The 19648-nt window shown below is 51.3% G+C and overlaps 1 protein-coding gene across 1 annotated transcript; it reads right to left on the reverse strand.

Moving 5' to 3' along the window:
- Positions 1-895: 895 nt before the first annotated feature.
- SFTPA1 (surfactant protein A1) lies at positions 896-15904 on the reverse strand. The gene is made up of 5 exons (XM_045876231.2): positions 15648-15904; positions 4289-4483; positions 3887-4006; positions 2839-2916; positions 896-2371 (listed from the first exon to the last, which is right to left on the reverse strand). The coding sequence occupies exons 2-5, from the start codon at positions 4458-4460 to the stop codon at positions 1995-1997; spliced, it is 747 nt and encodes a 248-aa protein (XP_045732187.1). The 5' UTR covers positions 4461-4483; positions 15648-15904; the 3' UTR covers positions 896-1994.
- Between the last annotated feature and the right edge of the window lie 3744 nt (positions 15905-19648).

Raw genomic sequence — 19648 nt, forward strand, 5'->3', positions numbered from 1 at the left:
TCGTGTATTCATAGCCCAGACAGCGCTTGAACTGGCTGCGTGGCCTTTGGCAAATCGCTTTAACCTCTATGTGCCTCAGTATTCTTATCTGTAAACTGGGGACAATAATAACATCTACATAATAGGGTTAAAGCGGATCACATGAGTTAGCATGAGTGTAGTTCCTGGCACAGAGTAAATGTGATGAGAGTATCAGCCCCTAGACCGAGGCGGGTATATCCCAGGAATGAAAGGATGGTTCAATATCAAAAGATAAATCCCTGTAACTCACTAATATAATATGTAACAAGTTTGATGAAGAGTCTTAAAGCAGGTATGTACAATCTGGAAGCTTGAAGCTCACCCTGTTCTCAAAATGAATATATGGTCTCACCATTTTTCATACATTCTTTTCCCTAGACCCCTGCATTGCAAACTATCTAGGACTGATTGATTGATTGATTGATTGATTGATTTGACAGAGAGAGAGCGAGCGAGAGAGGGAACACAGCATAGGGGAGCTGGAGAGGGAGAAGCAGGCTCCCCTCAACACCACTACCTTTGGGCCACGGAAAACATTCAGGTGGCTAAGGGGAAAATGGAAGGCATGATACTACCACCCACAAAGGAACCATGTGGAGTTAGCTTAGGAGTTACCCTAATGCCGGCCATCAACACAAATGCCCGTATGTTCTTCCAGATATTTTCTGTAGCTTGCCATATGTTTATACAACTTAAGGGTGGAAAGCAGGTTGCCTCTCCCACCCAACAAAGAAGGCATGACCTGAGATCGAATCTCCCATTTTTGAGGTAGGTGGGGGCTCAGAGCCAGAGTTAATTTGATTTCTAGAGATACAGAAACGTGTTATTTCTTGAAACCAAAGCAATGAAAACTCATGTTAACGCAGTCATGATTTATTACACTTCAATCACCTCTGTCCAGTAAGAGGCAAGGTCGTTATGAGCATGAGCTTCAGGTCCAGGTAGGTAGGTTTGAATAAGCTTCTGCCACTTTTGCTCCAAGTAATACAATTCAAAACATTTAACTTCGCTAAGTTTGTGTCCTCATATGAAAATGGGGGAAAAGCAGGCTGGGCCCATGGCATTGTGGAAAGATTAAATCATATTCCATAAGATGTTTTAGAAGTGCTTGGCAAGGTTCTGGGTACATAGACTTGGCACATATGCTATTTATGTGCTCAATCAACTGCCAGTGGTGTGGTGAGGGGTGTGAACACCTCACTGAGATCCAAAAAGGGGTGCAGACACGTCCATCAGGCGGAGTTACTTGGATTATGTCTGGGTCGGGGGTGAGATCTTCCCTAGGGGTCTAGACTGGCTGCTTTTTGGTCAGGGAGTTGAGAGGCAACCCAAGACTCAAGGCAACTATTAGGGTTAGGCTGGCCTCCACAATGTGCCGAGGCACCACCCGGCCCTCTGACCTCTCGGGGACACCGACCAGATGTGTCCTCAGAGGCTCCAGGCTGCCAGATAACCCCAAAGGGGTCCTTAGCTCCACATATGTGGAATTCCCCAGAGGTCCCCCTCTTCTATCATTGTGCTTGACCAGAACTGCCAAATCTTGCTGGGGCTGGGCAGTGGGTGGTCTGCAGAGTGAGAGGGGAGGGGGGCCAGGAGGCCGGCACCTGCTGTGTGATTTTGCAGGGAACTTCCAACCCAGGACCTCACTGCTGCCATGTAGCAATGAAGGAACCGGACAGGAGGAGGAAGAAAGAAGTCTCCGACTCTTGCCCAAAGGCAAAGTTAGGAGTGGCGCCTGGAGTGCAGGGCTGAGGAGGAGCTGGGGGCGGAGTGGGGCGTGTCAGACTGATTCCTGATTCCCGATGTGGGTGAGGATTCGGAGCCGTCCAGGGAGCCGAGTGGCTAAGAACGCTCTAAGGGCCACAAATACATTTTGTTGGGAAGGAGCTGTAGCATGTCAGAGCTCAGGCGCATCCTCCAGCTGGAGGCTGGACAAGGCAGGGCCCTATCTATCGGGCGGCCCAGGGGCCTGCTCAGAACTCACAGACGGCCAGCCGGTACTGCAGGCAATTTTTGTCATTCCACTGCCCATCTGTGTACATCTCCACACACTTCTCCTTGCCCTTCCCCCTGGGCTCCCCGGGGTACCAGCTGGTGTAGTTCACAGGGCTCCCATCCACGTAGAGGAAGCCCCCAGAGTCGGGGCTCGCCATCAGGCCCAGGTAGGCGTAAGTGTTGTACTTCTTCACGATCCTCGCAATGGCTTCATTCTCTTCCGGGCTCGTCGGGGCAGCAATGCGGCCGCCTGCTCTAGCACATAACTCTTGAATGTCCTCAAAATTAACCGACTGCCCGTTGCTGGAGAAGACCTTCTCTCCCACGACCAGCATGGACTCCTGCAAGCTGAGGACTGGGGCAGAGAAACCGAGTCAGGCCACCGACCGCTCTGGCTGGAAGTCCCTGTCCCTCGCCCGGGCTCCTTGTCCTCATGCCCTCTTTGCCTCTCCTCCCCTGCCAACCCGAGTCTTCCTCAATCCTCCTCCCTGCTCTCCTCATTCTATTCATTCGTTCACCCATCGCACAGTTACTGATGGACCATCTGTTATGTCCCAGAAACTGCAATTTCCTGAGTCTCAACAGAAAGCAAGTTAGGCAGAGAACTTACGCTCCCCTGACATAGGGAGCTGATCTGTGTCTACCTCTGTCTCCTCGGGGCCATTCAAAGACATCAGGAAAGGGAAGTATCGTTTTTTTTCCCCCCAAGACCTGCCCATCCACACCTGCTTGTCAAGTCTCAAGGTTCTGGAGCCCGACGCTGGGAATGAGGGAACTTATGGGAGACCCTCCATGCTATAAGGCCCGAGGGAGCCCCCTTACCTCCCATGGCCTGCAGGATTTGATGTCTGAACTTGTGGAGTGTGGTCTGGAGCTCCTCATCTAAAGAAGCTGGAAGCCCTGTCAAGAGATTCCCACCAAGATGAGGGGCAAGCCAACCAAGATCCCGACTTGCAGCCAAGCAGGCACGATGCCAGCTGCAGGCCTGGCATTTGGCCCTTTACTTGTCCGTACCCACTGCTCAGGCCCTGGAGTGCGTCTCCACCCTGCCTACCCCCTTGTCCTTTGATGCAGCCCTGCACGTGCCGAGCCCCTGCCTGCCCGTCTTTCCTGCCCTGTCTTTTAACGGCTCTGTCAGAAAAACCCACAGGATTTCTCTGGTTTGGGGGCAGGGTCCTCTCCCTCCCCCTCCACCGAAGGCAAACAAACTATACCTATCCTTCCCTCTCTGGCCTGGCTGAGCCGTGGAGTGATCTACCTGCCTGGCAAAACAGGCTTTCACTGTGGTCTCTACCCCTGATCCTGACCCATCGTCCTCCCTCAACCTCACCCCTCCCCGCCTGCCACCCAGCAGCTCAGTCAATAGTGGGCACTTGTCCAGGAAGCAGGATCTCAAACACTGAAGTAAGAAGCTGCTCTGATGGAGAGGGAGAGCACGTGGTTCTCTCTGCACTCTCCTGATTGACCTTGGTCACCGCTCCGAGCTCTGGAGTTCCCCTCTGTATGTGGGGCTCCCATTCCCATCACCTGCTGAGAGCCCAGATAACCCCGTACACCTTTCGGAATGCCCCCTGTGCCTCAGCCCCAGGAAGTGCCTTCCCTGCCTCCCGGCGCTGTCCTCGTCCCGCACCTGATGCCCATCAGGAGTCGTGACGTGTGGAGCGCTTCCAACACCCACCAGTCCTCGCCATGGCCTACTACCCGGGCATGTCTGACTCCTCTCCTCGGCCTCATCTTCTCTCACTTAGGTTGAGTAGGATGCCCTTTGGGGACCTCCATGGTTCCGTCTGACCCCCGCCATCCCTCATGTAACTGGTCACATGGGTGCAGTGCCCGTGTTCCTGCGGCCAGCTTGCCCTGTCCTGCTTACCTGGAGGGCCCCTCTCACCAGGCTTCCCCTTTTCTCCACACTCTCCAGCAACGCCAGGGGATCCAATCACCCCCTCAGGCCTGGGGTAGCCTGGCATTCCTCCAGGGGGGCCCATGGGGCCTGCAGAGAGAAGGGGACATGGATGTGTGGTATTTATCACCCACAGCAGGGCTGAGGCTGATGTGAAGGGACCGCTCTTATCAGCTGAGCTGACTCACCTGTCACCCCATGGGCACTTTAAGGGTAACCTCTTCAGGGCTGCTCCAGTCTAAGGCCCTCAGGCAACTCCCACCATGCCCCGCCATCCCGCTGACCTTGGGACCCGGCCCAGAGCCCCAGACAGTTGGGCCTCCTGGAAACAAGTCACTGTCCCTCAGCTGAGGGTAGGGTCTCACCCAGTACCTGGAGGCCCGGGGTCTCCTTTGACACCGTCTCTCCCATCTCTGCCCGGCAAGCCATGGGATCCGGGAGTGCCAGGGATGCCGGGGCTGCCAATACAGACATCCTTCACATTGTTCTGGACGCCAGAAACCATCAGCAAGGTGAGGGTGAGGGCCAAAGAGCGCAGCAACATGGCTTCTGTTCCAGAGACTCCTCCTGCAGAAAGAAAGCGCCATTGGCTCATTGAGGCATCTGCGAAAGTTTGTCAAGATTCAGGCACAATGGCCGAGCCTGAGGACTTTGGGGAAGACCTAGCTTGTCCTTGGAAGCTCCTAGCGTCATCTGCGGTTTCACGCCCCACCTCTGGGGCTGGAGGGGTGTGGTACCTGTGCTGGTGAGGAGGACCTGGACAGTCAGAGGGTCTGGCTTCTAATGCAGTCTTGTGATGTGACCATGGGAACTCGCATCACCTTCTTCTGTGCCCTGGAGACAATCCTGACCTGTCCCTCCCAGGCTGTTGGGAGGAGGGATGGCGTCACTCCCTCCCTCTGTCCTTATACTCTCAGCTACGCTCCTTGCAGGGTCAGAGTGTGAGGATATTTGCAAGCCCACCTTTCTGCATCCATCGTTAACGATTCCGGGCACGACTCTCCATGGTCCACCGGGAGCCCCCCTCCTTCCCAGGCTTGCCCTTAGTTATGCCTGTGACTGCTGGGCTCTCATCATCTACAACCCGTGCCCTGGGTAAGACCACAGGGATGGGGCTAAACTCACCCACAGAAACAGAGCCCCTGTGGCTCTCTGCCGCAGGTCTGAGTGGGGAGGCAGGCAGCACCATTTATATGCATGCAGGCTACCAGGCTTACCTCTCCACCCCAGAGAGGCTCCTGTCACAAGGGCCTCTTTTTTGGGAAGGGCCGGTCAGGAAGCAGCCATCTTGTTTACACAGCAACGTTCCCTCAGAGAGCACTCAGGCTGGAGGGCCACTTCGGACACCCGCTAACATCTCAGGGGGTGGGCCCTCTCTCCTCCGTGCCAGCTTCTCCAGCAGTGAAGGACGAGAGCCCATACCCAGGCACCCAGTGAGGGTATGCAACGAAGGGAGGCTTCGCCCCGCTGGGCCTCGGCCCAGGCCTGGCTGGTGACACATTCTCAGTACCACCATCGCCATCCCTCAGATGCCCACTTAGAGAACATGGCAGGCTGCCCTCCTTCCCCAGGGGAGCAGAGAGGCCAATCAGCCATGGACAGGATGTCTCCATGTGACCCGCTCCTGGGGCCATTCCAACTCCACAGCCTCTTCGGCCCTGGGAGGGGGGCCATTTGGTTCCAGGCAGTGCAGAGGCCATGGCTCAGGAAGAGGGTGGTCAGGTGGAGCTAGGACGAACTGTGTGTCCTGGGACATGTCTCACCACTGAGCGGCCCAGCACCACCCCCACGCCGGTCTCCCGGCCCCTGCTTCTGGAACCCCTGGTGACGTCGGTGGGCACCTGGCTCAGAGTCACAGGCAAACCCTTTGCACGTTCCCGGTTCCCCAGCTCGGGCCGGCTCAGCGGCGGGGAGGCAAGGCCATGCCTGGAAGGTCACAGGAGAGCAGAGCTTTCTGTTTTGGGCTATGGGTGATGTCTGTAATCTGCAGTGGTTATTGCTTTAAGTGATGGGATAGCACACAAAGCCCTGACCGGTGAGATCCCCTATTCAGGCCACGGGATCGGGGGGGGGGGGGGGGGAGGATCTCTCTCTGGAGGGGTGGTAAGAATGAGGAGCTAAGGCCAAAAAAAAATCACCATGTTTGGTTGTAAGTGGTTTGAAAAATCTTGAGATCCTCAGGAAGAGTGAGAGAACTTTGGGAGAGTGGGGGCTCAGCTAAAAGAACCCCACTCCTAGGAGCAGGGAGCCAGCCTGAACCCTGCCACTGCCTGCCACCGCCTCAGTGTGGGTGCCGGCCAAGAAGCATGGGGGTGCTGGGGCCAGCACAGGGCTGGGGTGGGTGGGGGAGCAGTTCCATCGAAGGGACCTCAACATGGTTTGGGTGAAGGAGGACTGTTCTGCAGGTGAAGGAATAGGAACAGGGGTCTCCTTGGGTGGATTTTGAAGGGCCTCAGCGGAGACAGCTGGGACATCCAGGGCCATGTGGGCGAGGATGGGGATTTGGGACTCAGACACACCTGAGTTGCAATGGGGAGCGGTGACCTGTTATCCCTGTGGCCTTGGTCGGGTTATATAACTCTTTGAGCCTTGATTTTCTTTTTTAAATTGTTATTTTGTAGCAATCTCAAACTTACAGAAAAACTGCAGGCACAGTACCATTTTTCTTTTTTTCTTTTTGGTACCAATTTTTTCCTGAACCTATGAGAGCAGGTTGCCAACAGGGACACTCCATTACCCAGATCTTTAATTGATATTTCATATAAAGATGTTTTCCTATACAACCACAATATAATTATCAAGGTCAAGAAATAACTCTGATTCATTCATATGTGATTTTTGCTAAAATATTTTTAAAATATTAAAATATTATTTCATCATTTAAGTCATTCGTGTAGCTTAATGCCAACATATAAAAATGTGTCATGCATAATTCTAATAAAATGACCCATCTAATTAGCTACCTGGCCTTCTTTCTCATTCTGTGCCCACCACTCCCCCTTCTGCAACTTCTGACAGGACTGGGAGTGATTTTACTGTCTTTCTTTGATCGTAATTTGTCTCTTGTCTGGAGTATTCTGACTGCCCTTCTACCACAAAAAAATAAAGAGAGAGGGAGGGGAGGAGGGAGGCAGGAAGGAAGAATTAACATTGATATAATAATTCCACATAACCTCCAGGCCCTGCACAAAATTTGCCAAATGCCCCCAATAATGTCCTTTATGGGAAAAGGATCCAGTTTAGGATTGTATGTTCCATGCAGTCATCAGGTCTGTCTCATCTCCTTAAATCTGAAACAATGCCAAAGTCTTTCCTTAATTTCTGTGGCCTTAACACATCCTGGTGCTAACAGGTTAGTTGTGGAGAATGTCTCTCAGTTTGTATCTTTCTGATGTGTTGTCTCAGGAAGAGATTCAGGTTCTGTCCCTCTGGTAGGAACATCACAGAAATAACGCTATGCTCTTCTCATCACCTTCTAGCAGGTGCCCCGATTTCAATTCATCTAAGTAATGATGATGTTCGCTCAGATCATTTGATTGAGATGGCGTGGGCCAGATTTCCCCACCATAAAGTTAGCTCTGTTTCTCTTTTTAACTAATAACCCTTTCGTGAGAGCTATTTCAGTGCTGTGTAAAGATCCTGCTCCTCAAACTTCCTCTTTTTATTTCATTTATTTATTCGTCTCAGTGTGGAGTCATGCCTGAGGCATACCAAACGCAGGCCAGATGGAGGCTGTCAATTCAGGGTGCAGGTGATAAGGGGGTGCTTTATCTGTAGATAGTTTAAAAAAACACTATCTGCATGGGGCGCCTGGGTGGCTCAGTCGGTTGGGCGTCTGACTTTTGGTTTCGGCTCAGGTCATGACCTCAGGTTCCTGAGATCAAGCCCGCATCGGGCTCCACACTCAGAGGGGAGTCTGCTTAAGACTCTCTCTCTCCCTCTGCCCCTCCCCCCTGAAATAAATTAATAAAATCTAAAAAAATAAAAACACTATCTGCAGAGAATTTATTAGCACATTGCACCAGCAACTCTTAATAACATCATCAATAAAACAGTCCTCCTCCTTAAAAAACATTTGTTTCTCCTCATTCTGACACCTATTGTGGGCCACCCCCTGTATGAGGACATCACCTTCACCGTGCCCACGCCCTGCAGCCCACACCAAGCCACCTCACAGTAGACGCTTTCCCTCCACCCTTCCTGTTCTCCCTCAGCGTGATTGAAGCCAGAAAGCAAGCATTTCCGAGGGATGGGTGAAGTCAGGCCGGAGAGGAGCCAAGGTGAGGCCTTGCTCTCCCCCTGCGGATGGACCCTGTGCTTCCAGGAGGATCTGAGACCTCTACATACTTCCTGCCCAGGAACCTCCTGGCCTCCCCTCTTGTCCAGCTGCCCCGTGGTTCTAGCTGAGTAAGGAGTCCCTATGGGGCTGCCTAGAGCTAGCTATCATTTTGGATCATCACGACAGCTTGATGAGGTATGCAGGAGGCAAATCCTCATCAGAGAATTAAGTCAGCTGAGGCTGAGGGAGGTTGCGTGAATTGTCTGGGTCACCCCAACAGTGGCTTATTGCCCACGTCTCCTTTTATCCATTTTAAATCCTCTGCCATAATATTCCCACAGTCAGAGGGGTGTGCTTATCCCGCTCATGCCTACAGAGAGGTAGAGAAGCAAATTTCCTAGTTAACTATAGCTTAAGGTCTAATCTCAGGAATCTGGGGGGCAGCCCAACATGAAGGAAAAGAGAATTCAGGCTGTTCCCGGAGACGGTCAACACATTACACACACACACACACACACTCTACATTGGTGTCTGGCCAACAAATGTCATTTGATTAAAAAAAGAATTGCACAATAAATAAATCTATTTCTATTACCTAAAAATGCCAATTTATTTAAAAATTCACATTACTTGTTTTTCCTAACACTGTATCAACATAACCTTTCTTTTAAAAAAAAAAAATTATTTATTTATTTGAGAGAGAGCAAGAAAGAGATTGAGAACGAGTGGGGGAAGGGCAGGAGGAGAAGCAGACTTGGAGCCTGACGTGGGGCTCATCCCAGGACCCCAGGATCATGACCTGAACCAAAGGTAGATGCTTAACCAACTGAGCCACCCAGGCACCCTCAACATGGCCTTTCACTTGTTACCTTTCACTCCGCCCTTAGCTTTTCCCATACTATCTCGTGTGCCTTCTAAACTCCATAGAAACACACCATGTTTTAGGCATTTTCTCTTTTTAGCCTTTATTGAAATATAACTGACATATAATATTATGTGAGTTTAGGTGTTAGGTTGAGACACTCATATATCATGAAATGATGGCCCCTGGAAGTCTAGCTGTTAGCCTTCATCACTTCACATATTTGCCACTTCTTTTTTTGTGGTGAAAACATTTAAGATCTACTATCTTAACAATTTTCAAGGATATAATGCAGCATCATTAACTAGAATCACCATGCTGTACATTAGATCCCCAGAACTCATCTATTTTATAACTGGAAGTTTGTAGTTTGACCAGTATCTCCCTATTTCCCCCATCCCCCAGCCCCTGGTAACTACCACTCTACTCCGTGTCTATGAATTTAGGGTTTTTTATTTTATTTATTTATTTATTTAATTTATTTATTTGACAGAGAGATAGCACAAGTAGGCAGAGAGGCAGGCAGAGGGAAGGAGAGAAGCAGGCTCTCTGCCGAGCAGGGAGCCCGACGTTGGGCTCGATCCCAGGACACTGGGATCATGACCTGAGCCGAAGGCAGCCGCTTAACCGACTGAGCCACCCAGGTGCCCCTGAATTTACGGTTTTTTAGATTCCACATATAGGTGATATCACACATCATGTCCGTGTTGTTGCAAGTGGCAGGATTTCCTTTTCTTTCGGGGCTGGATACTATTGCATTGTCTACACCACACCCTCTTTGCCCATTTATACATTGACACTTAGGTTGTTTCAATGTCTTGGCTATTGTAAATAATGCTGCAATGAACAGGGGAATGCACATACATCTTTCATAACCTGTTTTCATTTCCTTTGGAAATGAAGCCCAGAAGTGGGATGGCTGGATCATATTGTAGTTCTGTTTCTAAATTATCAAGGAAACTTCATACTGTTTCCCATCGTGGCTAGACCAGTTTACAATCCCAACAGTATACAGGGAACAAATAACTTTTTTAATATAAGTGTGCCACGTGCATTATTTGGGACATACTTATACTGGAAAATTATTCCTGTTTATCTGAAGTTCCCGTTTAATTGGGCACCCTATATTTCATTTGGCAACCCTACCTGTAGGGGCTCGGACAAGCGGAGGTTTCTGGTAAGGAAGGAGAGACCTCCTTTGGCTTACTGTCATGGTATGATGTATAATTTGGGGCCACATCCTCAACCTCAATGATCTTTGGCTCAGATTTGGGAGGAAACGTCTTTCCCGAGCTCCGTGTGGCTGGCGCGCAGGGGCTCTGAAGCGTGGAGTGTAGGGACGGCATAGACGAGGCTGGTCTTTAAACAAACCCAGCGCAGCTCTCCCGGAGGCTGGCGGGGGACATCCAGGAGCAGAAGGAGGAATGCCCAGGATTTGCTTACTTGGATCCTTCAGTTGCCTGCCTCCACCTGGACTAGAGAGTCATTTCCTGGGGCTTTGGTAGAGTTGCCCTGCGTAAATGGAGAGGGAGCGGGGTAGGGCAAAGTAGACAGGACAGCGAGGGGAAGGACCAAGTGTGGCTCTGATATCACAGTGCCTCTGAGCAGCCTTCCTAGGCGCAAGTGTCTGTCGGAGCAGGGATGTCGACTGTGGGCGGGGGCTTCTCAGTGTCTAACTGTCCCCTTCTCTGGGACAGCAGGCTCCAGACACCGTGCACGCCCAGAGCCGAGGCACCCAGCCAGGGCTCTGGCTCCCATGGCTGTTTATACCAGGCTGCCTGGTGGAGGCAGGGCTGAGCTCAGTCCGTTGTGTGGACTGGCAGCCGGGAGGGGCCGGGAGGGTTTAGCAGCAACTCAGTTAGGGTTCTACCTCTTACTCACCTCCCTAGAAAGGAAGCAGGGTGGGCTGCACTGGAGCCCAGTCTGAGGAGCTTAGAAAAACCAGCTGCCGGTTTCTGGCTGATTCAGCCTCCTGTCTATACTGGAATTAAAGGGACTTTTCCCATCATGGATCTCCCCATCCCATGCCTATTTATATTCCAAAGAGAAGGTCTGAACCCTCAGCCTCACCCACACTTTGGTCTCCTCCCGGCTCAGTCCCCCCACTGCCACCAAATCAGCTGCAAGTCTACGTGGGACTGTCAGGAGAAGCTTGGTCTTCCTGAAGTTGTGGCCGGGATGTTTCCATTGCCCCTGTGTGCAATGCCCTTCTGGGAGCCCTCCTGCAACTCACTGACCTCAGACTACAGCCATCCCACCCCAGCACATTCGGCCCAGACTTTGTAAAACATTTCAGAAGGGACCAGAGCATCTCTTCATCAACATCTGGAGTGCTCGTCCCTGGGGTTCTGGGCTGTTGGAGCAATGTCCCCTCAGGCCGAGATTTGGGACAAATATTGGCAATGGTCCGGGTTTCATTTTTTGGAAAACCTGAATGTCCACGACGAGAGGAAGTTTTCTGGAACTTTCGGCTTCAAGTGGCTCCAGAACAGGGCAGGAGGCGTCCCTCACAGCGTCCTGGAGGGCAGCCAGACCACAGGAGTGGGGTTCCTGATCTCACCAGGGAAGCTGCTCCCATTCTGGGCACCCACCCACCCACCCTCTGCAGGTGGCCGTGAGTCCACGGTGCTGCCTGGGGCCGCCTAGATTTTAGAGAATCACTACTAGAAATGAAATACAAGCCCTAAAAATAGAATTTTAAATTTTCTGCTATCCACACAAAAATACATTTTAAAAAACACATGAAGTTTAATGCTATTTAACCCAATACATTCAAAATAGCATCATTTTAACATATTATCAGGATAAAATGATCATAAACTACCTATTTTTTGTTCATTTTTTTCTTATTAGATCTTCAAGGTCTGGTGTGTATTTTACACTTGTCACTCATCTCAGTTTGGATGGGCCAGCTCACATGCCCAGAGAGAATGCGGACTATGTGCTTTCAACAGAGATCTGTCTTTTCCTTAGCACCACTTAAGGGTTCAGCTCTGTGCTTTTGTGCATTCATAGGTTCCTTACTGGTGATTTCCATGTCTTTCACACCAGAGTGGACAAGAGATGGCAAAGTTTCATTCGATCAAATATTCCAGGAGAAGCTGATCTCGGAGGAGGAAGGTGTGCATTGTGGAAGATGGGGGGAGGCGTCTGGGTTTTAAAAGAGGTTCTTGGCAACAGCCAGTTTGGAGCAGGGGGTGTGGGCCATACCCCCCAAATGGTGCCTGCTTCTTTTAGAAAGGAAGTAGAGGTCAGGGGAAAGAACCACTTTCTTATCCCCTCTAGTCCCCTCCATGAGCTCCTCAGTAGCTAGACACCTCCTTCCTTCGTCGGTCTGTATGTGATGACTTCAAGATCTCCCAAGCCAAGGGGCTCTGAAGTTCAGTCTTGGTCAACACGGTGGGTGCCCTGCTCCAGGCTGGGCCACAGCTGGCCCGGCAGACCTATGCTGTCCTGTAGTGTAGTCACCAGCCACACGTACCCAATGAGCACTTGGAATATGGCCCATCCAAACTGAGATGAGCGACAAGTGGAAAATACACTCCAGACTTTGAAGATCTAATAAGAAAAAAAATGAACAAAAAATAGGTAATTTATGATCATTTTATCCTGGTTATATGCTAAAATGTTACTATTTTGAATGTATGGGGTTAAATAGCATTAAACTTCATGTGTTTTTTAAAATGTATTTCCATATAGGTAGCAGAAAATTTAAAATTCTATCCAGGGCTTGTATTTCATTTCTAGTAGTGAATCTAGGTGGCCCCGGGCAGCACCGTGGACTCACAGCCACCTGCGGAAGGTGGGTGGGTGCCAAGAATGGGAGCAGCTTCCCTTCATTTTATTCGGAAGGAGAACTGGATTTATTGCATCAGAACGACTGCCTGGTGATGATCAGGAGGTAGTGCCCAGGTCTCCTGTCATGGGCCATTGGCATCACCTCACATCGGGCCATGGCTCCCCCCTTCCTGGAAGCTCTGCCCGCACTTCACTCCCGGGCACGGACTCCCTGCGCCTCCTGCCCACTGGCCACTCCCTTGTGCTCTCCTGGCCCCCTCGGCTGGCTCCCCCCATCCCTCAGACCCTTCATACTGGGCGTACCAACACGCAGCTGGGGGCCTCCCTCCGAGGCCTGGAGCGGGGCATGTCCCAGGTACAGGTCCCCTCTGGTCACCAGCAGGGTCAGCATCTGGAGTCCACCTCGGCAAAGACGAGGGGAAGAGAGAAAGAAAGCATGGAGGGCAGACTAACAGCCCCACGTGGCTGCCACCCAGGATGTTCACAGTGGCGGGTTGGATGCCCCATCGGAGGCCCCTTTGCTGCCGCCACCCTCCCGAGCCCACTGGCCTCAGTGACAGTGTGTTTAGCATCTCCCCGGCTGCTCTGGCCAAACCTCCAGGGTCACATCCCAAGGGCCTACCTTAAAGGAGATCATCTCCTAAGGAAGGGTCACCTCTTTTTTTTTTTTTTTTTTGCTGTACTCACAATTCAAGGACTTGTAGGGAACAGTCAAGTGAGGGCCTGACGCTAGATTTCGAGAAGGCTTGGCCATTTCCACCACTCTCATTCCGCCGCCACCCAACCTCCTAGACCAGATGGCCTTCATCTATTCGGTTGTTCACACTTTCACCAGTATTTCTCAAGTACCTGCCCGGTACCAGCCTGGGTGCAAAATGCCACAGCAAGGACGGGGCAGCGGAACGGGACATGGACAAGGACATGTGTGGTTGGGCATGGGGGCAGGAGCAGGCTCTGGAGAAGAAAGCGGCCCTTGGGCGTGACCCTCAGCCTCGCGCAGACTCAAACCCTCGTCTCTAAATTGGCGGTAGCAAGAACTATCTCCCCACTGGGCTGAAGAGGTAATTAATGGTGATGATTCAGGTCAAGGCCCTGGCAGAGTGACTGGTGTGGGGAAATCTGCCCCACAGCACCAGAGTGACAGGGACCTTGTCCCCACACACCAGCCCAGGGTTCGCCCTCTGCTCAGGGAGAGCAGGGCTTCCTTGGCATCTGGTATTATTCTGAACTAGGATCTCCAGGGATCACCCACCTCTGTGTGTTACAGCTGCTTTTCCCTTCTATGCATGCCAGAGGGCCTGTGGGGTGGGTGTTGGAGCTGTGAGTCACTGACCTAGGGGGACCACAAACAAAGACTCAGGGCGCCTGCGTGGCTTAGTCGGTTAAGCGTCTGCCTTCAGCTCAGGTCATGATCTTGGAATGCTGGGATCGAGCCCCGCATCGGGCTCCCTGCTCAGTGGGGAGTCTGCTTCTCCCTCTGACCTTTCCCCCTCTCGTGCTCTCTCCCACTGTCTCAAATAAATAAATTAAATCTTTTTTAAGAAAGTGTGGGGGGAAGGGCAGAAGGAGAGCGAGAATCTCAAGCAGACTGAGTGTGGAGCCCGATGGGAGGCTGGATCCCAGGACCCTGAGATCATGACCTGAGCCAAAACCAAGAGTTGGATGCTCATCGACTGAGCCACCCAGGTGCCCCAACCTTTAAAATGGGCATAAAGACAGCTCTTGGCTGACAGACATGGGTTGCGAGCCCTGCATGGGACAGCATTCATGTGCATGATCTTTCCCCCTGAGAAAAATAATCCCCTAACAAAGAAGAAATGGGGATCACTCCCTGGGAAAAGAGGGGGCACAGTCACACCAAAGCCCTGAGAAATCTGGTTAGACCGATCTATGAACATCTGTCTCAACTGGACTGTCCTGCTCTAGAGAGATGGCATGTGGGGAAGGGCGTCCTGACCTCTCAGGGTCTCTGAATGGCCTCTTGTTCCATGGTGAGGGATGGGGGTCCCTGAGCCCTGGGGCTCATCATCCTCCCCAGAACACACAGAACTCCCCAAGGGAAATCCTTTCTCTCCCCGCCCCCTCCCCGCCGCCCCCCGCAGGGAGAGTGTGAGTCTGCTCTGTCCTCTGGTGGCGGCACGAAGAACTGCAGCCAATGGCAGGGATGTGCAGACAAGTGCCCCTGTTCATTCATTCCACCTTCACAGAGGGCTACTTTGTTCAGGTGCCACGAGAGAACAGGAGCCACAGTTTAATGCTCCGACCCCCCCCCCCCCAGGGTCTATCCATGAGAATCCGCCCCTGCTTCCCCCGCTTGTCCCATGTCCTAGACTGACAGATGCAGACTTTGCCCTGCGTGCCTCCATTTGTCAGGTTTCTGGCTAAGTGTCCCATCTCTATTTGTCCACAGAGGCTGGCTCAGTGTTATGTCCCTGGACAAGCCTAGTGTCAGCCACTGCTGGTACCAGGCACTAGCTAGACCTTTTCCATCTACCATATCTGTCCCAGACTCACCAGAACGAAGGGTCCATCTTCCCTCCCTATAACAGAGGAGGAAGCAGGCTCAGATGTTCCGTAACTCACCAGAGGGGGCACAGCCTGGAGGTGCTAACCTGGTTCAAACATTTTTCCAGCTGAGCCCAGAGTATCTTAAGCATGGTTTCCCTGAAGAACCCAGCGCCTTCTCTGCCCACAATGCCCACAGGCATGGATTAGGCCCTGGATAGGCTCTGCCGGGACTATTACTCTGCCAGGCGGACCTTGTCTAAACCTCAGGTCCCAGGACTGCTTACCGTATCACCTAGAGGCTCCAGCTTTGCTCTTTGGCCATAATCCACATCCAAGCCTGGACATGCTTGATCCTGGCTCAGCCAGGCTGCCGGGCACAGCAACTCACACCCAACCCCCAGTCCCAAGGCTGCAGAGCTTGGCACAGGATACCTCCAAGGTCCTTGGCACATGTACTATACAGATGGCGGTGACACTGGGGCAGGCTCTTCACTCTAGATGAAAAGTTGCCCAGATGCCTCTCTACCTGTACCCACCCACGTTCGTTGCCCTGGGTAGCTGAGCTGAGTTCAACCCTGGTCAGGGCCCTGATAAAAAGGAGGCAGTAGCCCTGCTGGGCCCAGACCACCAGGAGTGCCCCTGGGTCCCTCACTCCACACACATGCCCTCCGTGCAATCAGCAGGGCCCAGGCATTCTTTCGTCAACTACTGTTTATGGAGCCCATGAAGTAACCTCCACTGTTCTCTTGTTGTGGAACAACACAGAAGCATCAGGAGAGGGAAAGTATTCTGATATTTCTAATGTCTCCGGTAGCTGAATTGCTCTCACATGATAGCATGTTGTTGAAGAAATAGCAAGTTAGGTCATCCCCTTAAATTTAACTCTTTTCTAGACATAGTTTCTAGACATAATAATATGAGAATAATTTAAGTAACCACAATTTACTAAAATACTGTCCAGAGTTTATTTATAATACTGAGAGAAAGTAAGAGCTGAGAAAATCTGAGAAAAATTAATTGGTTATGTAAAAAGAGACTTTAAAAAAAATAAAAACAAATATAGAATATTCAAAAGCACGTTGGGGGCGGCTGGGTGGCTCAGTCGGTTGAGCATCTGACTCTTGGTTTCGGCTCAGGTTGTGATCTCAAGGGTGGTGGGATCAAGCCCTCCACTGGGCTCTGCACTCAGCAGGGAGTCTGCTTGAGATTCTCTCCCTCGGCCCTTCACTCCATTTGCTCTCTCTCTCAAATAAATAAATAAAATCTTAAAACAAACAAAAAACCTCAGCGGATCAAAAGTAAGAGATTACACGGTGATTCGGGATTTGCACCCGCAGGGTCACACTGAGGCCCAGTGAAGCCAGGAGGTAGCTCATTTCCAGTTTCTGGACAAAGGAGGGCAAGGAGGATGGTGACCTCTCGTGGTGACGAGGAGAACAAAAGCAAGGGAAATGTAGCTCAAATTAAATCTTAAAACTTGCAGCCCATTGATAAATCCCTGAGACATGCAGAGCATGACATTGCCCAGGGAACTCATGGGACTTCATTAGACTAAACGCAACCTTGACAATAGCCAGACCTGCGAGGTGCTGCAGACCCAACTCTCAGCATACAGAGATTCCTTCGAGACTTACATTATCCCTAACCCCCACTAACAAAAAAGTATATAATCAGTCCCGCCTCACAATCGAAGTACAGCTCTTTCTGCCCACGGGTCCCGTCCCTGTGCCATAATAAAAGGCACCTTCCTGCACCTTGAAATGTCTCAAGAATTCTTTCTTGACGGTCGTGCTTGACAACCCGCATCCGTGGGAAGCCAGCTCCAGGATTCCCCCAGGTTCCTGGAGGAAAAGGATGGAAGAAAACCCCTTCTGCCATGACCTCCACATGGTATCTCACTGGAAACACAGCCCTTGGGAAGAGAGGAAGAACAGGGGCCAGGGGATGGCCTGGCAGCTGAAGGGGGGCTAAGTGGCAGGGAGCACGTGCTCCTCGACAAATACTCAGCCTGCACCACAAGACGCGCGAGCATCCGTGTCTAGAAGCTTTGGTTCAATCACCGTTTTCATTGTTCTTGGGCTCAAGTCCACACCTCCCATCTGGAGGTGATGGGGTTTCTCTCAACCTCCTATACTCGGAACTAACCATCATGAGCTTCCAGTTCAAGGGGCAGAATCTGATTCTGAGAAGAAGAAACTGTTCTTTCCATGTTTCTTCAAGATCTTTGAACTACTGTTGGTCTCTCCAGACCACTTCAGACATACATGTCCAGGACATCAGGTACCTCTGGGCTTTTGTCTCCTATCTCTGGGGCAAAACATTTTTCTAGATCTCATCCAGAACTGCTACCGGCATGTTTCTCGTCTCTCTGGACAGAGTGTCTCTCTTTCACTGGCGGAACAAATCTGTCAAAAACAAGAGAACTAGGACCAGGGCACCTGCACAACACCCTCTACCACCTCCCACTGAAATCCAGAGCGAGCAAGACTTGGTCTCACGTCCAAACGTTCTTCTGTCACAGAACTCCACAGCGTCTCCCAGGTTCACTGCTCTAATAGCCTCGTTTCCCGGGCTGACGAAGAGCCCCTGTGGTCACCATGGCCGGCTGGGTCACAACACTGAGGAGACTGGGCTTCCGCCCAGAGCCAAAGCTGCACCTGGTAACCAGGGCGGCCCATCATTATAGAGGGACAGAGGGGAGGACAGGAACAGTAAAGTCACACACCCTCCACCCCCACCCCTGCACCCTACACTGAAACCTCATCTTCTACGGTCCCAGCAGACCCATCCCATCGTGTGCCCACACAGTTCCCTCTGCCTGGAAAGCCCTTCCTCTCACTGCCCATTTGGTGAGCACATGCCCACATGGAACCGCTGGACTCCTCAGTCCACGTCCTCAGTGCCCAGGGCAGGATGCTCAGTGCTCCACGAATGTCTTGGAAGACAAGAAGGAAGGAAAAGAGGAAGGGAAGGAGGAGAAGAGAAAGGGAGGGAGGAAGCAGGAAGGAATGACAAAGCCTCAATTTGCCATTCCTTAGAAATCACACATTATTGTTCTCTCTTGCCTGTTGCATCCTAAAAAAAGCCTTAAAAAGCTTAAAATTCTTGTCTACAGAAATATCTGAATTACATGATTTAAAATATATATTATATAATTTTAAATATTTAACAAAATGAAATGAAAATCTACATCCTGATAATATCAGGTGACATCCTAACATTTCACCATTTTGGACTACAATGAAAACCTCAACACTTTTTAAAAAGTACCAGTAACAGAGATGATTCTCTGTAATTGCCTGGCAATGAAACTAGAAACAAGTGAAAAAACTGAAGGACAAACAACCATGTGGAAATTTTACAGCTCCCTCTTGAGTAAAGTTTGGATCTAGAAGCCACTGGAACCAATGTGCAGCTCAGAAAACTAGAAATGGGAAATGAAACACAAGGAAAGCAGAGAAACAGAAACGAGATCAAAACAAATTGAAATATCTTAAAAGTCAGAAACTCTGAATGTTTTGATGCCAAAGTCCAAGAGCTAATTATGTGATGCTCTTCTTCCCTCCCTTCTTCCTTCCTTCCTTCCTCCCTGTCTTCCTTCCTCCCTGTCTTCCTTCCTCCCTGTCTTCCTTCCTTCCTTCCTTCCTTCCTTCCTTCCTTCCTTCCTTCCTTCCTTCCTTCCCTCCTTCCTTCCTTCCTTCCTTCCTTCCTTTGAGAATGTTCAGAGCTGCCTTTCAGAGATTGGTACAAGAGGTGGAGGGAAGAGTAGTGCCTCTGGGGAGGGGCCCAGCCTCCCTGGGAATATTGCTGGAGCAGCCCTGGCCGAGATCTGCCCTCTGCAGCTGTCTTAGGGGTCCCTCGGCTCAAGGATGAAACTAGAATAGCCCACTTAGCCCTAGGTCATCTGTAATCATAAAGAAGCCTCCACCCCACCCCATCCAACCTCCTGTCAGGAGGGAAGTGGGCGCCGGTGGTTGTAGTCAGGAGCCATAGAGGTAAGGGGTGGGGCGGGGGACTCAGTGAGAGGCTGGGGCCCCCCTCCTCTTCCCGGAGGGATCTCCAGGAAGCCTGGGCAGAGCTGGGGTCCCAAGGCTGGCCCTTCTGGAAAACAAGCACGGCTCATAGCTAAGGGAGGAGGCTGGATGTCAGGATCCACACAACGCTGGGAACAGTCCCTCCAGAGCAGCAGGACGAGGCCCCTCAGAAGTGACCTCACCTGCCTGGGCCTCAGCTTCCTGCTCTGCAACCTGGGGATGGGAATCGGCTTCTCAGGCCACCATGACTG

The sequence above is a fragment of the Mirounga angustirostris genome, unplaced genomic scaffold (assembly GCF_029215605.1).
Source record: "Mirounga angustirostris isolate CCGP_5_RB_7025 unplaced genomic scaffold, mMirAng1.0.hap1 SCAF_6, whole genome shotgun sequence".
NCBI lineage: Eukaryota > Metazoa > Chordata > Mammalia > Carnivora > Phocidae > Mirounga > Mirounga angustirostris.

Excerpts from the sequence above, each read along its gene's own strand:
- SFTPA1 (XM_045876231.2), bottom strand. The coding sequence starts at position 4,460 with ATGTTGCTGCGCTCTTTGGCCCTCACCCTCACCTTGCTGATGGTTTCT. Across the intron at positions 4,007-4,288 it reads AGGAGACCCCGGGCCTCCAG|GCCCCATGGGCCCCCCTGGA; the intron begins GTACTGGGTGAG and ends TTCTCTCTGCAG. Across the intron at positions 2,372-2,838 it reads AATCCTGCAGGCCATGGGAG|TCCTCAGCTTGCAGGAGTCC; the intron begins GTAAGGGGGCTC and ends TCTCTGCCCCAG.